This window comes from Caloenas nicobarica, chromosome 13 (genome assembly GCF_036013445.1).
Source record: "Caloenas nicobarica isolate bCalNic1 chromosome 13, bCalNic1.hap1, whole genome shotgun sequence".
Classification (NCBI taxonomy): domain Eukaryota; kingdom Metazoa; phylum Chordata; class Aves; order Columbiformes; family Columbidae; genus Caloenas; species Caloenas nicobarica.
In genome coordinates, this window is record NC_088257.1 from 1,505,381 (window position 1) to 1,524,610 (window position 19,230).

The 19,230-nt window shown below is 50.0% G+C and overlaps 2 protein-coding genes across 7 annotated transcripts in view; one reads left to right on the top strand and one right to left on the bottom strand.

The window, feature by feature from the left end:
- Positions 1-8,548: 8,548 nt before the first annotated feature.
- SOWAHA (sosondowah ankyrin repeat domain family member A) lies at positions 8,549-9,901 on the bottom strand. The gene has a single exon (XM_065644422.1). The coding sequence runs from the start codon at positions 9,890-9,892 to the stop codon at positions 8,549-8,551; it is 1,344 nt and encodes a 447-aa protein (XP_065500494.1). The 5' UTR covers positions 9,893-9,901.
- A 7,386-nt stretch (positions 9,902-17,287) lies between these two features.
- Positions 17,288-19,230, top strand: part of SEPTIN8 (septin 8) — a 38,139-nt gene continuing 36,196 nt past the window's right edge. For all 6 annotated transcript variants that reach the window (XR_010606915.1, XM_065643843.1, XM_065643844.1 and 3 more), the window contains exon 1: positions 17,288-17,424. Coding sequence is in view for 5 of the 6 variants with exons in the window: in XM_065643843.1 (XP_065499915.1) it covers positions 17,395-17,424 (30 nt within the window). In the remaining variant the exon portion in view is untranslated. The remainder of the gene's footprint in view (positions 17,425-19,230) is intronic.

Below are 19,230 nucleotides of genomic sequence, written 5' to 3' on the forward strand. Positions count from 1 at the left end.
TGAAATGAGAGATGATGTGGGTGTTCAAATTTGAAATGGAGATTGCACAAAGCCATAGGAAATGTTTATGGACTATTTCAGTGAGACTCCTCGTTTCTACTGTTTATATGAATGACACAGTAAAAACACACTGTAATGGAAGTAAATAATTATTTCCTTTCTTGGCAGTGGCCAACCACGAGTGTTCCTGGTTCTGGGGGATCCCGATGGGCTGTTCAGTAGGAGGGCAGAAAAAAGTGTCGTCCTCATTGACAGCAAAAAGCTGATCAGTGATGAGGCCACCTTAAATAGACCCTTTGGGGAATGATAAACTCTGAACTTACTCCCGCAGGGTCATTTGCAAAGTCCTCGCCTTTTCAAAAGTTTACTTTTGAAGCAGCCCCTTCAGGGGGTTGGTTTTAGGCAGTTTCCTTTGTCAGTGTGCACAAGAAGTGCTGAACACGAGGGAGAGGCTGCGCTGCACTGCGGGGCGGCTGGGACGAGCGGAGAAGATTATTCTGTTTCAATGAGGCTTTAAATAAATCCCGCGGCTAAAATATTTTAAACTCGTGTGTTGAGTCAAACCAGTGATGTTGCTGTATTTAAAATCCGAGTGTGTTTTGTTTGTTTGTTTTAAAGTATTCAGTGAGAGGAATATTCCATCTGAGCTACATACCTAGACCATGAATAAGGTGGCTGCTAATCAAACTCAGGTTTCTTCCACACGCAAAGGAGATGTTATGTTTTACTAGGGGTGTGTGTCCTGACTCCAGTATCACCACCACTGAGAGCAGCTGTCCTGCTCCTGAGGCAGCTTCTCCTTTGGGGCTGCACGAGCTTCCAGCAAACACAGGTTTGGGTTTGTTTTACCTCAGATCACATTCTTCATCTGAGGTTACCCACTGGGCAACATGAATGAACTGATCAAGAGATGACAGCGTACAAAAAGGAGACACTGCGCGTCCTGTGCGAGCGGTGTTTGCTGAGGATGACTCGCCAGCCCTCCGGTGAAGGAGGAAACCGAGAGCAAAGCGAGAAGTGGCCTGGGAGGTACGTGATGCTGCAGTGGAGCACAAATATCTTGGCAGCCTCTGAGGCGGTCAGCTGTTCTGTGTTTGTAGCACAACAAATAAATGTATTGTCAGGTGCTGTCCAGACTCTGACAGAGAAGCATGGTTCTGTTCTGAGTTTGCATATTTATGCAGAGGTACTTGTATCTATAGCCCTGCTCACATTTCAGGAGCAACAACACAGTACTCTGAGCAAGGTGGCAAAGACCAGCCTCAGGAGTCAGTTTTATGATGTGTGCTAAGTATCAGGAAATACATTTGCAATAAAGTGTGGAAGTGGATGGTATACAGCAAAGAGTAGTTTCGTGGATATTAGCACTTTGTTGCAGTGATCTGAGCAAAATACACTGTGCTCAGTGCTGAAAACACCGTTTCCCTGGGCGCAAGGAGCTCCAGGAGTGCAGTGACCAAGGTGGTTATTGCCCCAATATGAGGGAAAACCAGCCAGACACAGATCTTGTCTGTGGTTCTCAAATGGCCATAAATACAGCCTTTTAATGTGTAAATCTGAAGGCTGCCTTTTGAAAATGGTCTTTAAAGTAGCAGAAGTAATGCTAACAGAATCGATGGAGATTTTTTTAAAAATGAGCCATGTTAAACGAGCTGTTTGCGTTATTTCAGAAGCTTCACTTGAAGGTGCACTCTATTATCCCTAGTTGAGGAAAATCCAGCTGGTTGGAAAATGTTTGATAACTGAAGCTAACGCTTGCCTTTAATTGAAAGAATGGGTCTATGCTGTTGAGTTTCTCTTCTGTGCCATGAGGAAGGTTGCTGCTCCTTCCACTCTGGCATTCTTGGGTTTGCTTCAAAGAGCAACAGTTAGAAATAACTTCTAGCCTATTTTCCAAAAAGTCGCATCTGTGCTCCTTGTTGCTTTGTCAGAAAGGTGAAATTCAGGCAAATGAGAACAGATACAGCGATGGCATTGACATCTCTTTGCTGGCAAGTGGAAACCCCCTTTCCAAAGCACCAGCAGGTCTGGATCCTCAGGTGAGTCTTGATTTTTTTTTTTTTTTAAAATCAATTTATTAGGAAAAATGTCTTCCCGGAAAGGGCTGTGGGGCACTGGAACAGGCTGCCCAGGGCAGTGCTGGAGTCACCATCCCTGGAGGGGTTGGACAGACGGAGATTCTCAGGTTCTCAGGGACGTGGGGTAGTGCCAGGGCTGGGTTATGGTTGGACTTGATGATCTTAAAGGTCTTTTCCAACCAAAATGATTCTGTGATTCTGCTGCCCGGAGCCCGGGAAAGCAGCGGGTTTCCAGGGGCTTCAGGGCCTCGGCATTTTACCAATGCTGAGACCTGCAGAGCTGTTCCTTATGCAAAGTCAAGTGTGTTGGGGGAACGTAAGGAACGACGGGGCTCCCGCTGCCGGAGCCTCTGGGGAGAGCGGGTAGAATGGGAACACTGGGGAGTCTCCCGCAGCCGCCAAACCTGATGCTGCCTTAACATCCCCGGTGCAAGGTAACCAGAGCCCCGCCACGAGAGGGCTGCTATGGGAGACCTGCGGTGAGGCGTCTGTCTGAATTAATTACAGCTACAGCCAGGAGAAAACAAAATAATGGAGAAGGAAGAAGGTGAGCTGGGAAAAATGCAAGAGCCTGGATCTCCCTGGTTTGTGGGAGGCCGCTGGGATTCCAGAACAGTTTCGAGCTCCTCTGGCCATCCACGCACACACAGCGTGGGGAGGAAACCGCAGTAGCCTGTGTTCTGCTAAGGAAGAGCAGGTGGGGCCCATTTCAGGACAAACAGATCCATTTTTATTGCCCAGGGCCAGAGCTGAGCGTTACAGGTGTGGGACAGGGGGTAGAGGGAGCGCACGCTGCTCTGTGCCTGTCTGATGGTGTCTTGGCAGCAGCTGCGGGGATTTGGGAAGTAGCAGCTCATTCAGAATTCGATTTAACACCCACTGGAATGTGTGGGAGTCACTGCTGGATCAGGACCTGCTGTTTCAGCCCCTCAGGCACTAAATTGAAGGAGATATTTTTTTTTCTTAAACCAGGCCTTGTTTTCTTTGCTGGGGTGTTACACCGTGGGACTTTTGCATGCGGAGCTAATTAAGGAATGGAGGGGCGCAGGGGGTAATGTGAATGTACTCTGCAAAAGATCTATTTGGTGCTTGTGAGAGCTGCATTTAATAAGCAGAAGGATGTTCTCTCTGCTTTGGGAATTCATGGCAACCATCTGAACAAAATTTTAAAAATAAACTCAGAGCAGCCTTGCAAAGCTAATCTACGCCTGAAGGGAGCCCACGTACACATTAAAGAATAATCAGGCTGTAGGAATCACGGGACCTCTGGGTTTCACAAAGTGTGCTCAAGAAGCAGCACATGAATTTCACTGCTGAACGAAGCAGCATTAAAGGTTATCAGAGAGACTCATAAGCCTTGAAGCTGAGTCATCTCCTAGATAAATCCACGGAGAGAAAACATGGGCTGAACTGATAGTCTTGATTTAGAGAATAAGACACACTGCTAAAAATGTGCATAAACAGGCAAGTGTCTTTCTGATGGCCTTCAGCCCACGACGGAAGAACAAGAACGTCCCAGACCCCAGCGGAGTCGGCGGTGAAACGCTGGGTGACGGGGCGATGAGCTGGGGCCCGGGGGGCAGCGGTGGGTGCAGCTCCGGCCGCTCGGCCGTGTGTTCGCAGGGCTCACCGCGGCTCAGGGGGTGCCACGGGCACCGCTGCTGTGGTAACTCCGGTCCTGGCCCCGCTGCTGCATTAGATACATTCAGATTGGCCAGAAAATCTTATTTGCTGGTGAGTTTTATTCCACTTGAGGAATGGTGCAAGTTCTACATGGAGAAACAGTCTTTCCCTTGTATTATCTGCATTTCTACCAGAAGCATTTGTTGACACATATTTACTCAAAAATGTTTTGTGGTGCAATTGGCTTTTTTCTTTCTCTTTTTTTTTTTTTGTTTGTTTGTTTGGTTGTTTTGTGTGTGTGTGTTTGGGTTTTTTTCTTTCTTCTTTTTTGTTGTTGTTAAATGTCCCTTTCAGGGGCCATGAGCAGGACCGGGCTGTTCCTGGTGGGGCTGCACCGTGTCCTGCTACAGCAGGTCTGTTGGAAGTCTCTGCAGATGTAACGGTTTTATCAGGGGAATGAGTTTGGTGATAGCCATTTATCTATCTATTCTTTTTATTTTTTTAAACTAGCCTAGGTTATTTGGTGAGGATGCCCTTACTGCAGGCAGCTGCATCACCATTGGGAAGCGTCTCCTGATGGGACTTCCCTGGCAGTTCACTCCAAAAGGGCTGGGAGGTGACCAACCACCACCGTTCAACAACCAGCAGCTGGTGATGGTTCAGTTCGGGGTATAAGGGCTCTAGATGTGCTTCATGGTTTGCTTTGTCTTAGAAATCAGTGAAATAAACCTTGGAACTGGAATAGGAAAGGAATGTTCCTCATTAGGATGCAGAGCTTTGGATGTGTCACCTCTTCTCCCTGTGGAACAACCACCGCGCTGTTCGTGCCCGTGCTGTGTGCCGGCCAAGTTCCCGTTAACAACCTCTTCAGCGGGGGGGTCCCATGTTAGCGCAAATCACTGGAAAGAGCAAAAACTGCCATCTTGCCATTTTGCTCAGATTAATATGCAAATCAGGAGACAAATGCGTCCAAGGAATGTAGGTCACGGTGGAACCGTGCAGGGCAGGAGAAGGGACGAGCGACAGGGAATTCGGGGACTGTCTGGAGAGGCCTCTGCCCTCGCCTGGCGGCTGCTGCTCTCATTGGGGCTGTGGGAGTTATTCAGTGACTTTTTCATTAGACCTTGGTTTTGCGATGAAGCTGAGATCTTGTAAAGACTCCTTTGAAGCACAGGAGTGGTGTTCCCCGGGGCTTTCGTAGAATAAGTGTTTCTATGCGGCACTCGCAAGGGAATGGAGATGGACACAAATTTATCTGAGCCCGACAATGACCGTGCTGCTCGAACAGCCATGTCTGGGGGACAAAGTCTGTCCCTGTGAATGGAAACATGGCTTGAAGGTTGTTTGCAAACCTCTTCCATGCAGGTTTTTGAGCTGATATTCCTCAGAACAAAATGTGCTGAGGAACAGGCAGACGCGAGTTATCTTTAGCAAGACAGCCTGAGCCAGGGTCAGACAAACATGAGCTGTGCTGATCTCTGCTGCTGAACTCCGCTCCCAGCCAGTTTTATTTGTGTAGGCACTCTGCTGAAGGCACAGCATCCACGGGTTGTGGATGACACCGTTCGTGCTGCCTACAGGTCTAAAAAAATGATCTTAATTTTGATTTGGAATATCAGTGCTAACTGTGTGCTTTAAAGAAGTGACCAGGGGGATCATCTCCATTTTATAGCCAGAAAGCTGAGCTGTGGCCAGTAGGCAGGGTAGTAACCCAGGCACAATGCCAGCCTGAGCCCCCAAGCCCCTGTCCTGTGCCTTATCCGCACCTCCCATCTCCAGCCTTCCCCACCACCTGAGCCATCTCCACCCAGCAGGAGCGGAGCACAGGGGCTCGAATTTTGGGTTTTATCCTTTCCTGTGATCAGCTTTGATGGGGAGGGCAGCGCCCGCTGTTCACGAGGCAATCCCGGCCCCACAGACCTCTTGGCTCTGTGGCTTGGGGAAGTGTCCTGGCCGAATGCCACTGCTGTCAGTCACTCATGTGAGAATCCTACAGCATTCAGCCGGATTTGGGCTCGGTACAGTGAAATTAAGGAGAATCCATCAAGCCGAGTGATTCAGAAAACAGTCCCAGCCTCGTCTCTGCCAGAACACTCCCACAATTGTCCTACAGCGTAAACAACAACACACAGAAGCAAACCCCAGAAAGGCCGACGGACTGGTTGTACTTAAACTACAGGCAATATATATATATTTGTGAGATTACAACAGCGCCTTCTCAATACCTCTTGGTATTTCTTTGCACCTGAAGCCATACGGCACTGGGTACACTATTACATACGAATTGCAGCCTGTCTGAATACCTTTCCGTCATCTGAGCTGAGTCACGGCAGGAACTCGCTCAGCACCCGGCCCATCCCGGCCCCGACCTTGCCAGTCCCCACCTGTGTCCCAACCCTCCTGCCACCTCCCAGCGCTGCAGCGTGTAAGGACCAGGGCTCTGGCACTGCTGGCGGTTTGCTGTCACACCAGCTCATCGCCAGGATGCCTCCGAGGAACGAGTAGTGCAGAGTTTCCTTGAAGACACGTGTTGCAAGGAAGCCTTATCTCAGCTGGGACTTCCTGCTTTTCCTTCGACAGAACAACACAGGAGCAACGAAACCTTCTCTGCGCTTTCCTTGTGGTGATCACAGGTTGGTGGGTTGGTTTTTTTAAACAGAAAACACTCCATCCTGGAACTTTACCTCTGACTTAAGTAGGTTTTACTCAGAATTAGCAGTAAAAATTGAGCTATGTAATTTGAGCAGGTATCACACATATATCGGTAACTAACGAACAAACTTCCCAGCAAGGCTGAGTCAAACTGGAGAGTGTTTCCAGTTCACACAGCTACAGAAACGCTTTTACCAGGCAGCATCAGTCCTGCCGGTGCCTCGGACACAACACAAACACGTGTGTGCTTCTGCAGTTTCAGTTAACAAAAAAAAAGTATTTCATGTCAGTAAACTTGGAAAGACTTTTTAATACAGAGTGACAGATTTTTTTTTTTCTTTTTCCTGGAACTCCACGAGCTGCCGCAGTGCAGCACCAGTCAAGGTTTCAAATGGCCACGCTGGCCAATGGTCACACCAACAGCTATAGAGCAAATAGGATTTTTTTTTTTTTCTTAACCCCCTACTCCAGATATAGAAGTCATGAGGTGCTTCATCATTAACGTTTGCTTAACAACTTAATTAGTTCAATACGGAAGCAGACTGGTGCAGAATACTCCAGCCTCTTGGAAGAGTGGGTGGATCAGACCCCTCTGCAATCGCTGATAATGCTCGCAAAAAACCATCAGCAACTTCAGGAAGAACGTTTTTCACTGAAGGAGGGCAGTGCCTCCACCTTCAGCGCCGTCCTGCAGCATTCCTGGTGCTCGGGAGAAGCCAATTACAGCCAATTAGAAGCACTAGGTTTAATTCAAGGCTGACAACAAAACATTCCTGAAGTCACTGACTTGGAAAGAAAGGCAAAGCATGCAAACAAGTGTTTTGGTAAGGAAACCAAAACACCTGATGGCTGGAAAGCAAAGCAAGCGCAGTATCACCATCGCCCTTCACCTCTGAATTATACAGGGGTTTAGTTATGTTTTCAGAGAAAACGTGACAGTTTAGCAGACTGGCCCCAGGACTCAGACACTTTCTGTTCCGAGTTCTGCCTCTTCACATTAACTTTAACCAAAATAGTAATTAAAAAAATAACAACCTCACTGCAAATGTCTTACTTAACCTGCAGTTAGCATGCTTTTTGGAGCTACATGTAGTTCTATACATAGAACAATTATGTTTACAACATAAAAGAAGAGTTAGTTTTAAGCCAATAATTCATGCTGCTGAGATAAACATTGTGGTCATGCAGACGTTCTATCATGAAACACCTAACATAACATACGCCCAATTTTTACAAATATTTATTGTAAATAGATCAAAATCAAAGGCCAAGTTTTAAATAAGAAGAATCAGACATACAAGCCTAACTTTGATTCCAGTTGGCTCCTCAGAAACTCTGCAGGATCCGATTCCCAGTTTTTCAGTTCAGTTTTTCACTATGAAATATCAACAAGGTTTTTATTCAGATTAAGTGACTGAACTATTGTCAAGTTTAAGTGTTCACAGTATCAGAGGCATGTTGTTAGTACCAGCTTGTCAAAAAGTCTTTCAGGAAAAAAAAAAAAAAAGGCCAACCTAGCTTCAAACTGAGGTAGACAGGTCATGGTCATTTGAGTGCTGAGGGTTGTTTTTTTATTTTTAAAAATCTGTTTATCTAATACAATGCTTTACGCAATAATTGAGATTGTTATGTTAGTATTTCTGATAGCAAGAAACTTTGTTTTGAAAAAGTACTCTTTTTTTTAGTAGAAATATTCCTCTTCTGTTACCAAAATAATCAGAAACATCATAGAAAACTATGCATCTCTCCTCTAATAATTTAAGCCCACTATATAACAAGCCATGTTAAAGTAGCCAGCTACCAGCTTGCTGTTCACAGTGTAGAATATGCAACTCTTTACCCCACTTTTGCCCTCCAGCCAAGGAACACAGATCAAGAAGGCTGTACCTTAAGCACTTTAACCTGTCTACAGACACAGAGGTTGTTACAGTTTTTCAAGCATTAAGTATAAAGTTTGCGGTCTCCAGCGATCCATCAGCAGGACGCAGCATTTGTAACACTCCCTGGGCAGCTCCCTTTGCACAGGTGTCTGAGCTGCGTTTCATCCAGCAGCCTTTGGGCCAGACCCCGTCACTGATTTAGTTAAACATCCAAAAATATATACACGGAGAGAAGAGATCCAAGCTGCCTCCGTGAGAGAAAAATCGAGCCCCCACTCATGTTATTAAACGATTTTGATGCCAAGAAGGCAGAGGCTAGTGGCCAAAGAACAGCTCAGACACGGGTCTGCGTTTCACGACGACCTCCTCTTCCTCCTCCTCCATCGCCTCGGAGAGGGAGGAATACGAAGGGAAACCCCCTCTGGTCTTTGGCTTCCTCCTGGGGCCCGTAGTGGCAGCCAGGAGCTTGTTTAAGGACGAGGGCTTCCTTAAGCCTTTGGTGAGATCGTAGAAAGCCATGTCATCCGATATGACGCCCAGAAAAGTGCTAGTGGAGCTCAAGATGGAAGCCGCAAGCTTTGTGGTCTTCTTGATGGGCACAGAGGGCTCCGCACTGTGGGAAAGGCTGGGGTCCCCCAGCAAGCGCCGCACCGCAGAGGAGGCCCCTTCCTTCAGGTACTGGTGTGGCTTCTTCCCGCTGTAGTCCCTCAGGTCGGTGTTGGCGTGGTAGCTGTAGACCAGCATGGTGATGATCTTCTCCTGGCCGTGGATGGCGGCCAGGTGCAGCGCCGTGTAGCCGCTGTGCGACCTGGCGTCCACGTCGACGCGGGCCCCCCCTTTCTCCGCCGCCCGGATGATGTTGGTCACCATGTCGCAGTTGCCGCTCTTGGCGGCCCAGTGCAGGGCGGTGAAGCCCGAGATGAAGTCCCTGCGGGCGGCCAGGCTGGCGTCGCCCAGCAGGAGCCCGTGGAGCTGCTGCGTCCACTGCCCGCCGGCCGCCAGCACCAGCCACTGGTGCTCGGCCTCCTCCAGCGGCACCGCCGACGGCTCCTCGCTGGCCCGGTGATTCTTGGGCCCCCGCCGCAGGCCAGGCGAGCGGGACCCAGCGTCCTCCTCCTGCGGGGGTGCCAAGGGGGACCCCGGCTCCTCCGGCGGCCCCGGGGCGGTGGCGGCGGGGGGCGGCACGCAGCGCACGGGCAGCATGCAGGGCTTGGGGAGCGGCTCCCGCCGGGGCCCCCCCGCGCTGGCAGGCAGGGGCACCCCGCCGCCCCCGCCCTGGAAGAGGCCCCGCAGCTCAGACACGGCCCGCGGGGACGGCAGCTCCTCGGGGGGCACCGGCGAGAGCCGCCCGGCCGGGCCGCGCTCGGGGCCGCCGCCGCCGCCGCCATCGCCCCCCGGCGCCAGCGCGCCCCCTGGCGGCGGGGCGGCGCGCAGCTCCCGCCGCAGGACCACGAACTTGGCCCCGTCGCGCTCCTTCACCACGGCCACGGCGTTCACCGCCGCCTTGAACCGCTCCCGCCGCTCCGCCCGCGCCGCCGCGTCCCCGCCGGCCTCCAGCAGCGGCCGGAAGGTGCTCACCAGCTCGGTGTTGCGCACCCGCCCGCCGTGCTCCTGCAGGAAGCCCAGCACGGCCGCCGGGCTGATGTCGAGCTCCGCCATCCCGCCGCCACAGGTGGTGCCGGAGCCAGCGCCGCCGCGCCCGCCGACTCCCCGCGGCGGAGGGAGCCCCGGAGCCCGCCCGCCCTGGGGGCTCGCCGGGATCTGCAGGCAGGAAGCACCTGCGGCGGCGGCGAGCGCGTCCCCCGCGGCCGCTCCCGCTGAGGTGATCGGGCCGCCCCGCCCCGCCCGCGCCGCCGCCCTGAGCGAGCGGAGCCGCACCGGAGCGCGCTCCTCCCGCGGGGCGGCGCTGCGGGGCACCGCCCGGGCCCCCGGTCCTCCGGCTCCGACCCCCGGTCCTGGGCCCGGCTCCGGTCCCCGGTCCCCCGGCCCCGTGTCACTTGCTGCGCCGCTGTCTCCGCCAGGTGACAGAAGAGACCAGAGTCTGTCATCTCTTCGGAGACTGCTCAGGGGCAAACGCTTCAACGAATGCTCCTCTTCCAACTTCCTAAAACGATGTTTTGTTGCTTGGTTTGTTTCAAGAGCAGATAAGTGGTGCAGCTTTCGGTAGAAATCACTCTGCAAAGTCAGGTTTCCATTCCCTGAGAAGCCCCTGGTGTTCTGCCGGAGCTGCGATTCTTCTGGGTTGGAGCCTCAAAATAGTTCAGAAGACAGGGGCATAGGGCAGTCTTTCGAAATATATTCAACTCTATGTGATGCTATATATATCATACCTGTTATTTATATGTCTCTTATCTATATTGCATCTACAATGTAAGTGTCTGTATAGGTGAAATCTATACAACATGTTTGCATCTATTCATGTACACCTGGAGAAGAGACAGTGCTTTTTATAAAGAGAGAAGCTGTCTCTGCTGCCATATCAATTACTTCTGCCTAAGCATTTAACATTATTATTGTTCTCAATTCTACAGGGGAAAAAAAAAAAAATCCAAGACAAACACGTTTCCCCAGTTGAAGGAGTAGGACTGAAGACCTCCTGGAGGGATGATGTGCAGCCTGCAAACTTGTTTTCTTCTCCACCGAGTGTTGCAATTGAGATCACTAAATCAGTTCCTGAATGACTGAACAGTTTGTCTAGGAAAACGGCAAGAGAGACTGAACACGGAACAAACAGAGGCAGTGTGGTAAGAAGACAGATAAATGTAACTGTCTGTACAAGGATGGATAAGAAAACAGAAAATAGATTTGGTTTGTTTTCACCGTCTTAGAACTTGAATAAAATGGAGTATGAGCCAGTGCCAAAGTCTCCATCTTGAAGGCAATGGGAGGTGTGTCGATCCCCACGCAGTGCATCTCTCTCCCCTCTCGATGATGCTGACCTCCCTTCTGCCTCTTCACACCTTTTACTGGTTGTAGAAGAGCCTCTGCCTACAGATTGCTCAGAGGCTTCCTTTGGCAGTCTCTCCCCTTCTCTCTCTCTCCATCTTTGTGCAAATCTCCAAAAAGCTATTTTATCTCTTGCTAACAAGCTGGCGCTGAGCCAGTTCCTCAAAATCGTTTTGCTGCTCTAATGTTCTTTCACATAATAGTGTGTAATCTTCGTGCTGCTTGTAGCAATTCAGTATTTCTACGTGAATCACACACCTCTTATTACTGCCTTTCACATGGCGTACAGAGCAACCTTGCCCTCTGCTGGGGCAGCCACTTGTCTAGTGTTCTGCTGGATTAGCAGTGCTTGCTGGCTCAGGGCATTGCCGCGGTTCTGCCTTGCCTGCTGTAGAGAGCAAATAATGAGCATGCATCCGAACACTAATTGCTATGCCTTGCTTTCAATGTTGATTTATTTTCCTTACTAGAATCCATTGCAGGCATAAGAAAATCTCAGCAGTCTGTGATTTTTGCATTGCAAACTTTCAGCTATACCCTAGGATTATCATTCATATCTGCAAATGAGCAAGGGGAGGAGGGAAAACAATTCAGAATAAAAGACTCTTTTAAAACACATTTTCTTATGTCACAAATGCACAGGGAGAAGTTGCTTCTATCGAGCACAACCTTTGGATGACTGAGGTCTCACCACCTCATCGGTGGTTTGTGTTGGGTGAGGGTCCCGAAGAAGGGGTGTTACCGATGCTGTTCCCCGCTGCAGGTCCCGGCATTCCTGGTGGCCGCAGAGCAAAAGGGCACGTCCCCGTCCCCAGAAGGTCACAGCAGAGGGGTGTCTGCCAGCGCCTCGGGCCGTGCCACGCATGGGCTGGTTGCTCCCATTCGACTGCCCTGACGCAAGGAGCTCTTTCCCCAGGTAATTTTCCAGTGATGTGTCCAACCACCTGTCCCACGTGCGCACGCTTCATCCTTTGCGGGCAGCCCGTGCCACGTGGTTGTGCTCCTGTTCCCAGTCTGTCAGAGGGTGTTAGATTAGTCCTATACTTTCTGTAATTAAGAAAATACCGCCTCCGCCTAACCCTCCGTACCATTTCCAGACCGCAGCATGGGGTGCATCCTGTTTGCCAACCTTTCCCTTTACCTGTTGATGCCTTTTGGTTGCCCACCTTTCAGGCTGAGTGCCAGGTACCGCAGACCAGATCCCAGTGACCTCCTCTTAGTCTACTGACCGCTGGTCATATTCTGATCAGGTTGTGCAGCAAAAATTAAGCTGTTTGAATGCATTTTATTAATATAGATAATAAAAGCCTGGAGCATTATGGGTGTTATGCTCTTCAGTCATCTGAAATTTCCAGCCTTAAAAAGCACGAGAAGTTCTGCCTCTTTTTCTGTGTCACTAAAAATCTACAAAGCAAGTATTTTTTTGCGGGGCTATATACAGAATACTGTGGGCTGCTTCGTAGGAGATTTCAAGCCAACTGTCTTGATATTTTTAATTTACTGACTGAGGCAAAAAAAATGTACAGAAACCCATGATTAAATTAATTTACTACTACTTTTTAAAACACAAATAGTGCATTTGCTAGTTCTACGTCATAAGCCGTAGAAAGCCGGCCTCTATTTTGAACTGTGAGACTGAGGAGAATTATCTTTCCTGGGAAGAAGTTCCACAAACTTTCCAACAATCAGCATTACAGCGTAGTGAGTGGCATAGAGAGCCTGGGGCCTTTCGCCACCCCCGCAGGGGAGGAAGGTAAAGGTTATTTGACTATAATTATTGACATTGCACAACACCAGGAAGTACAGTGGGAGATCAAGCCAAGCACCTAGTCAGAGCAAAGCGACTTCTCCGGGCACTTCCAAACGGAAGGAGGTGGCATTCCAGGTCCTGCTCTGTCCCGCATGATATCCACAGGGAAGGTGAGGTGCCGGGGTGGAAGCAATGAAGGAAGAAAAAGGGAATGCAGGGGATAGTCTCCGTGGGACAGGGCGCCGCTGCTTTGCTGAAGGGCAAAGCTCAGGTGCTATTGACTGCGGCTGGGATTTGTACCTCAAGGAAAACTTACTTTCCTCTGAAATGAAATCAGGGTTCCCAGAATAAATAGGATGACAAAGCCCACGGTTTTCCACTTTCCTTGTTGATATTTTCATGTGAAACAAAGAGAATGCATTGTGAAGAAAATAGCCCTTCCTTTGTTCCATGGAGAAATGCAGTAACCTTCCATAGATAAACAGTCGAGCTAAAGTCAGTGAAGGGGCAGGGAGTGGGGGGAAGAGTGTTGCAGATAAAAGGCATTTTCTCATAAATGAGCAAGGTTCAGTTGTAACTCAAGGACTTCAGTAATGAGTTCAGATGGTGTTTCTCAATAGCAACCATTCAAATGCACTTTTCCACATATCTCAGAGTTTGTATTTATTAAATACTGCTTGTTCCACGCAGATGACGCAAGGACCCATCCCAGACATCCTCTGATTTTCACATAGTGCCTGTGAACTTGGTGGAATTCCAGCAGGACAATGCAATCCTGGTATGAGGTACAGTGTGGAAATACTGCCCTTAACATCAGCAGGCGGGGAAATTTGTGGTCTGTTTCCAGCCATCCCACTTACATCCACTGGGACCGCTCAGTCTCCATAGGGAAAATGGATTTACAGCTCCTCTTGACTTCCAGGTTAGAAAGACAGCACTTCTGTAGAAAAAGACTTCTGGGTCTCGTATATTGTCAGTATAACTGATGGAAGTTTAATAAGGTGCTTGACGGTAGCACTGCTAAAAGAGTAGCTATTGAACTGTTTGATTTCTAATAATCCCCGGAAGGACACATTGCGAGAAATGCCTGGCTGCCAGTAAGCTGCTTCCTCCAGTCCGTGCAGAGAAATGTGAAGAGTTCTGTTTATCTGCAGCACCCGGGTCTGAAGATCAAGGATTTTACCCAGCGCTGGGGGATGCAGCCACCTTCAGAATGCCTTGGTCTTGCTGTGGTGTTCATGGGGCTGGTAGGATGATCACTTGCTCACTGTGGCTGCATGTGAAGTAAAAGGGCCTGTGATTGCATTTCTGTGCACGTTGCTTGCTCTCCAGCCCTTTGTTTTCTCTGCCCCAGCTCTTTACCTGTAGAAAATCGCAGCTCATCCTAAATTCACTGTGGATTTAGCAGGTACAAATATTCCACTGAGTTTAAAATCCTTGCAGGAGCATCCAGCTATAATATACATCTAATTCTCGAACCATTAGGAATGATTTCCATAACAACTGAAGCCTTAGCAGTTAAAGGAGACAGCAAATCCAATTCTCTCCTCTTGAAGCGGTTTTTATGCACCTGAAGCTTTTGAAATCGGCAGGGTTTCTCTTTAACTGGCATTAGAAATAGTCTACTTTTTGAAATAAGAAGGTGTTTAAAAATAACTGTGAGCTTTTACCCAGTGTTCTGCTGTCCCAGGGACATGCCCCATGCTGGGGGACACAGGCAGAGAGGACTCGGCTGCAGGTGGTCTCAGCAGCACAGCTCAGTCGAGTCCCTTGATCTGCTGCGATGGCTCAGAATTTCCTTTATGCCCAGAGTCTTTGCATCCAGCCTGCAGCTCACAGAAACCAGCAGCTGTCTGAGAATCAGCTTCTGTCAGCCTTGTGCTGTTACATTCTGGACTTTATTGGCAGGGAAAAGAGCTCTTAATGAATCGAAGTCAATCACTCCTCCCGAAGTACCTGGCATAATGGCATTTAAGTGTGTGTTAAGCAAGAGTCTTACATCAGGAATCCAAACGTTGGCTGTAAAGTAAAAAAAAAAAAAAAAAAAAAAAAAAAAGCTTTTAAACCTTTTTAGCTGTTTATTTTTGCTTCTTTGTGATATGTAAAGGCAGCCTGGAAAATTAACTCTGCTTCTATATAAACTATGCTACTTGCATCTGTGCACTAGAAATACGGGATTCTACCTTCCCCATTTTTACTGAAGGAGAGAACTGGAGAACGTTTGGGAATCGGCCAAAGAAACAAGATGGCAAAGCGAGTGTCAGGTCTGCACTAATGTGGCACCTCCACGGGATAAATGAATGAAAGGTTCCGCGAGTTTACAGCCCTGCTGAGGGCGGGCGGCCCGCGGCTCGAGGTGTCCCAGGCCCGTGGGGCAGCTTTGCTGTCCCTGCAGCTCCAGCACTAGGCTGCACTAACAAAGAGCTGAGGTTGTGACAGGAAGAAGGTTGAGGGGTTTTTTTCTTGTCATTTTTGGTGATCCAAGAAAATAAATTAACAGATGGTGTTCAGCAATGGCCTTTTTAGAGAAATACAATGTTTTTGCAACCTATCTTTAGCCAGAACTAGTATATGGATTAGCAGAATTAATTTCGTCATAGGCAGTCCACTCAGGAAGGACAGAAAAACAGCTCTTCTGACCTGCTCTAGATTTATATTTCAAAAAGCACATCACTTGGGTGATCCCAAAGAGTCTTGGGAAGAATCAAAGATGTGCAGAAGTAACACAGGATCTTGCACACCTGCTGTAACACAGAGCTCAGCGCCCACCTGCACAGCGTGGTCCCATTTATTTATATTGCCATGGGAGCAGGAGACCTTTGTTAAAATCACAAATAGCAGGTAAGGGAGAAGAGAGAAGTTAATATGAAGAGTACTTTAATTAAGTCTAAGTTCTGTTTTAATTTGGTTGTTGAGGTTTGATTGTCTTTGAATACTTCAGTCCTGCTTTAGGGCTCTCCAGGGACTGTGCTTTTGTGGGCAATGAATTAAAGGAACTGGGATATTGGGTATCTTTCCTTTTCCTTGCTGAAAAGTTGAAATTTGGCAAACCTTTTGAAAAACAACTGGAAACAGGGCCTAAGCACAGTTGCTCACTCTTTTTAGTAATTGAGGCACGGCTCGGAGCTTTAGCCGTATTGTAATTAGGTAACAAGTATATTTGTGGCCCTCCTTTGTGCGCAGGATGCTGGAGTATGCATAGCTTCGAGAGACAGGGCGAGGGGAAAAGCCGAGGACACAGTGGCTGACAGAAAGACGGGAAAGCCGAAGACAAAACCAGGGCAGCAGGCGGCTGAGGGCTGTAGGTTCTGGTGTGGTGACCCGGCTGCATGAGAGAGCACATGTGGCTCTGGTGAGCGGTTCCTTCCTGGTTGCACTGCAGCAGAGGGCACCAGAAAGCAAGGAAAACTGCTGTGTGCTAACAGCTTGTAAAATACAAATGTCTGCAGATTACAAAGACTGAGGATGCTGGCTATGGGATTGCCTTTGTGCTTTATGTGGGAAGGAATGAAGAAGACAGACCTGACAGTCCCCTGTAGTGTACTTGAACTTCGGTGTAACTCCCACGTGACAGGCACGTTGGTGCAGAGGCACTGCTGCCCTGCGGTATCTCGTGGCCTTCCAGGATGCCGAACACTTGGCAGTTTCTTGAGATGGGGAAATGGGTCTCTATATACCTGTGTGTGTATATATATATAAAAATATCCTCTGCAGGATTCAGAGGATGCTTCTGGCACTTCTACAGTCACAGAATCACAGGATGGTGGGGGTTGGAAGGGACCTCTGGAGATCATCTAGTCCAACCCCCCTGCTAAAGCAGGTTCACTCTGAACAGGTTGCACAGGATGGCGTCCGGGTGGGTTTGAATGTCTCAGAGAAGGAGACCCCACAGCCTCTCTGGGCAGCCTGGTCCTGGCTCTGTCACCCTCAAAGTACCGGAGTTTCTCCTCATATTCAGGTGGAACCTCCTGTGTTTCAGTCTGTGCCCGTTGCCCCTCAACCTGTCGCTGGGCACCACCGAACAGAGTCTGCTCCATCCTCTGACCCCCGCCCTGGAGACGTTCGCAAGCATCGCTAAGTCCCGCTGCAACACGAAGGTTTTCTGTGTTGAGGGTGATGCCGCGTGGCTCTCCCAGCCCTTTCCATCTGCAGAACGCTCACCCCAAAGCCCCACCTGCAGCTGAGCCGGTGGCGGGCGTGCGGGACCCCCGGGGCCGCCCCCGGCCCGTGTGCGCGGCCGCGGGCGGAGGGCGGGGCCCGGCCCGGCCTCCCGCCCGCCCCCCGGGGGAGGGCCGCGCTGCGGGGCCGCTCCCGCCCCTGCCCGCCCCCGGCGGGTGCCGGCGCCCGGTCCCCCGGTGTGTCGGTCGGCGGGGCGGGCGGTGCCTGCGGCGGGCGGCGCGGAGGGAGTTTCCAGGAAGTGGCCATATTGGATCCATTGAGCCGGGAGCGCCGCGCCAGCCCGGCCATGGCCGCCACCGACCTGGAGCGCTTCTCGGTGAGCAGCCAGCGGCCCCGCTCTCCTACGCGCGTCTCCTGGGGCGAAAACTTGGGTTTTTTCTCCCTCGGGGTGGGGAAATGAATCCAGCCGATGGTGGGGCCAGGGCAGCCGGGGAGGATGCGCCGGGCGGCGGCCCCGTGTGCGTGTCCGCGGGAGCCGGCGCGGCCGGGAGGGGCCGGCGGGGGTGCGGGGTTCGGCTGCCGGGGGCGTTGGAGAGGGGTGAAGCTGGTGTGCTCGGGGGAGAGTCCTTGCGGGAAGGTCCTGCCCGGTGTAGAGGGCTGGAAGGGGGGTACGGGGCGCTGGAAGGGGGGTACGGGGCGCTGGAAGGGGGTACGGGGCTGGAAGGGGGTACCGTGCTGCCGGAAGGCTCCGAGGCTTCGGTGCTTGGTCTGATGCTGAAAGCGGTAACGAAAACCTTTCGTGACCCTCGAGCGTGCAAGATGCTCGCAAAGGGCATCCAGTATCTGCGTGTCTGCGGGAATGAAGCACCCGCAACGAGGGGCGGAAAGAAATGGAGTCAGAGCTTCCTAAATAAGGGTAGTTTACATACTTCTGGTATCCAAACACTGAAACGGTAACTTACCAGTGTGTATATAATACTAAGAGAGACGCAGTGATTGGAACACGGGTAAAACAAACCCTTGAGGCTGGCTGGGCTCTGAAGAGCACTGTACAGCAAATATGGAGCATGACCTGGGCACCGCCGCCTCTCTGCAGCTCACATGTTGTATAACTGCTATCGGAAGTCAATCTGGCTCAAATCTGTGTCGGTTTAAAACTATTCTTTGTCTAAGGCTTGAATTTTTTGTTGTTGTTGGAAAGCGGTTCTGATTACATAGCTCGGTGATGCATCTTGCAGCCTTTCAGAGCTAAAAACATTTTTACCACATTAAATAGCATAGCTCTCAAAAGTCAAAAATGTCTGGTGTGAGATTGCTAAATAAATGGGAACAGCAGTGGTGGTTGTCTGAATTATAGGCATACCGTTTGAGCACAAACAAGTCCCTGCTACTGTTTTTTCTGTAAACTACTTTTTGCGAAGAATCTCAAACTCTGCTTCATTTATTTGAATCCTGGCGCAAAAGTTTCCAGCTCAAGAATGAATTCGCAAGACTGTAACTTACTTAAAACTTGCATAAAGGAAAATTGATTGTGGACTCTCATTTAAGAAAGCAAATGCTTCTAGTCTCTGGGGAGAGGGGATGAAGGGAAAGCCTGACTTGCAGGGAATGGAAACACCGTAACTAACTCACTGCAATTCTTTCTGCATTTGTATCATATATAAATACTTTTAATTTATTGTGCTTCCTGGTGCCTGTGCAGGTTTTCATGGGTGTTATGGGAACCTAAAATATTGCCTACTTAATCTTAATCTTGCATTCTTTGGTGTGGGTACTTGACTGCTTAGTGTACTTGTGTCAATACTCTGCCACTTTTATTTAAAAAAAGAGAGGAAAAGAAGTTCCCGAAGGTGCTTGGCCCTCATTTGGGCACCAAAGTGAAATGGCTGGGCTCCAACGTGACTTTAGTGCCCAGCTCCATTGGGAGAAAATCTGCTTGCTTTGTGCCGGGAGCCGGGGTGAGTTTGTAGGGATCTGCTGGGCTTTGCCTTTGGGCAGGTTTGCTTTTCGCCTGGAACTGCGGTTCTGGCAGGAGCGGTGGGAGAGCAGCGTCTCGCGTCTGTGTGATGTAGGGCAGAGGGCTGTCCCGCTGCTCCTTCCTTCGTCCTCAGCGCGTCTCGGCTCTGATGCTGTTCCTCCAGCAATATCACAGAAACCTCACAATTAAGGTGTTCCGAGGTGT

What these genes read in the sequence shown, in the direction of transcription:
- SOWAHA (XM_065644422.1), bottom strand. Translation starts at nt 9,892, where the DNA reads ATGGCGGAGCTCGACATCAGCCCGGCGGCCGTGCTGGGCTTCCTGCAG.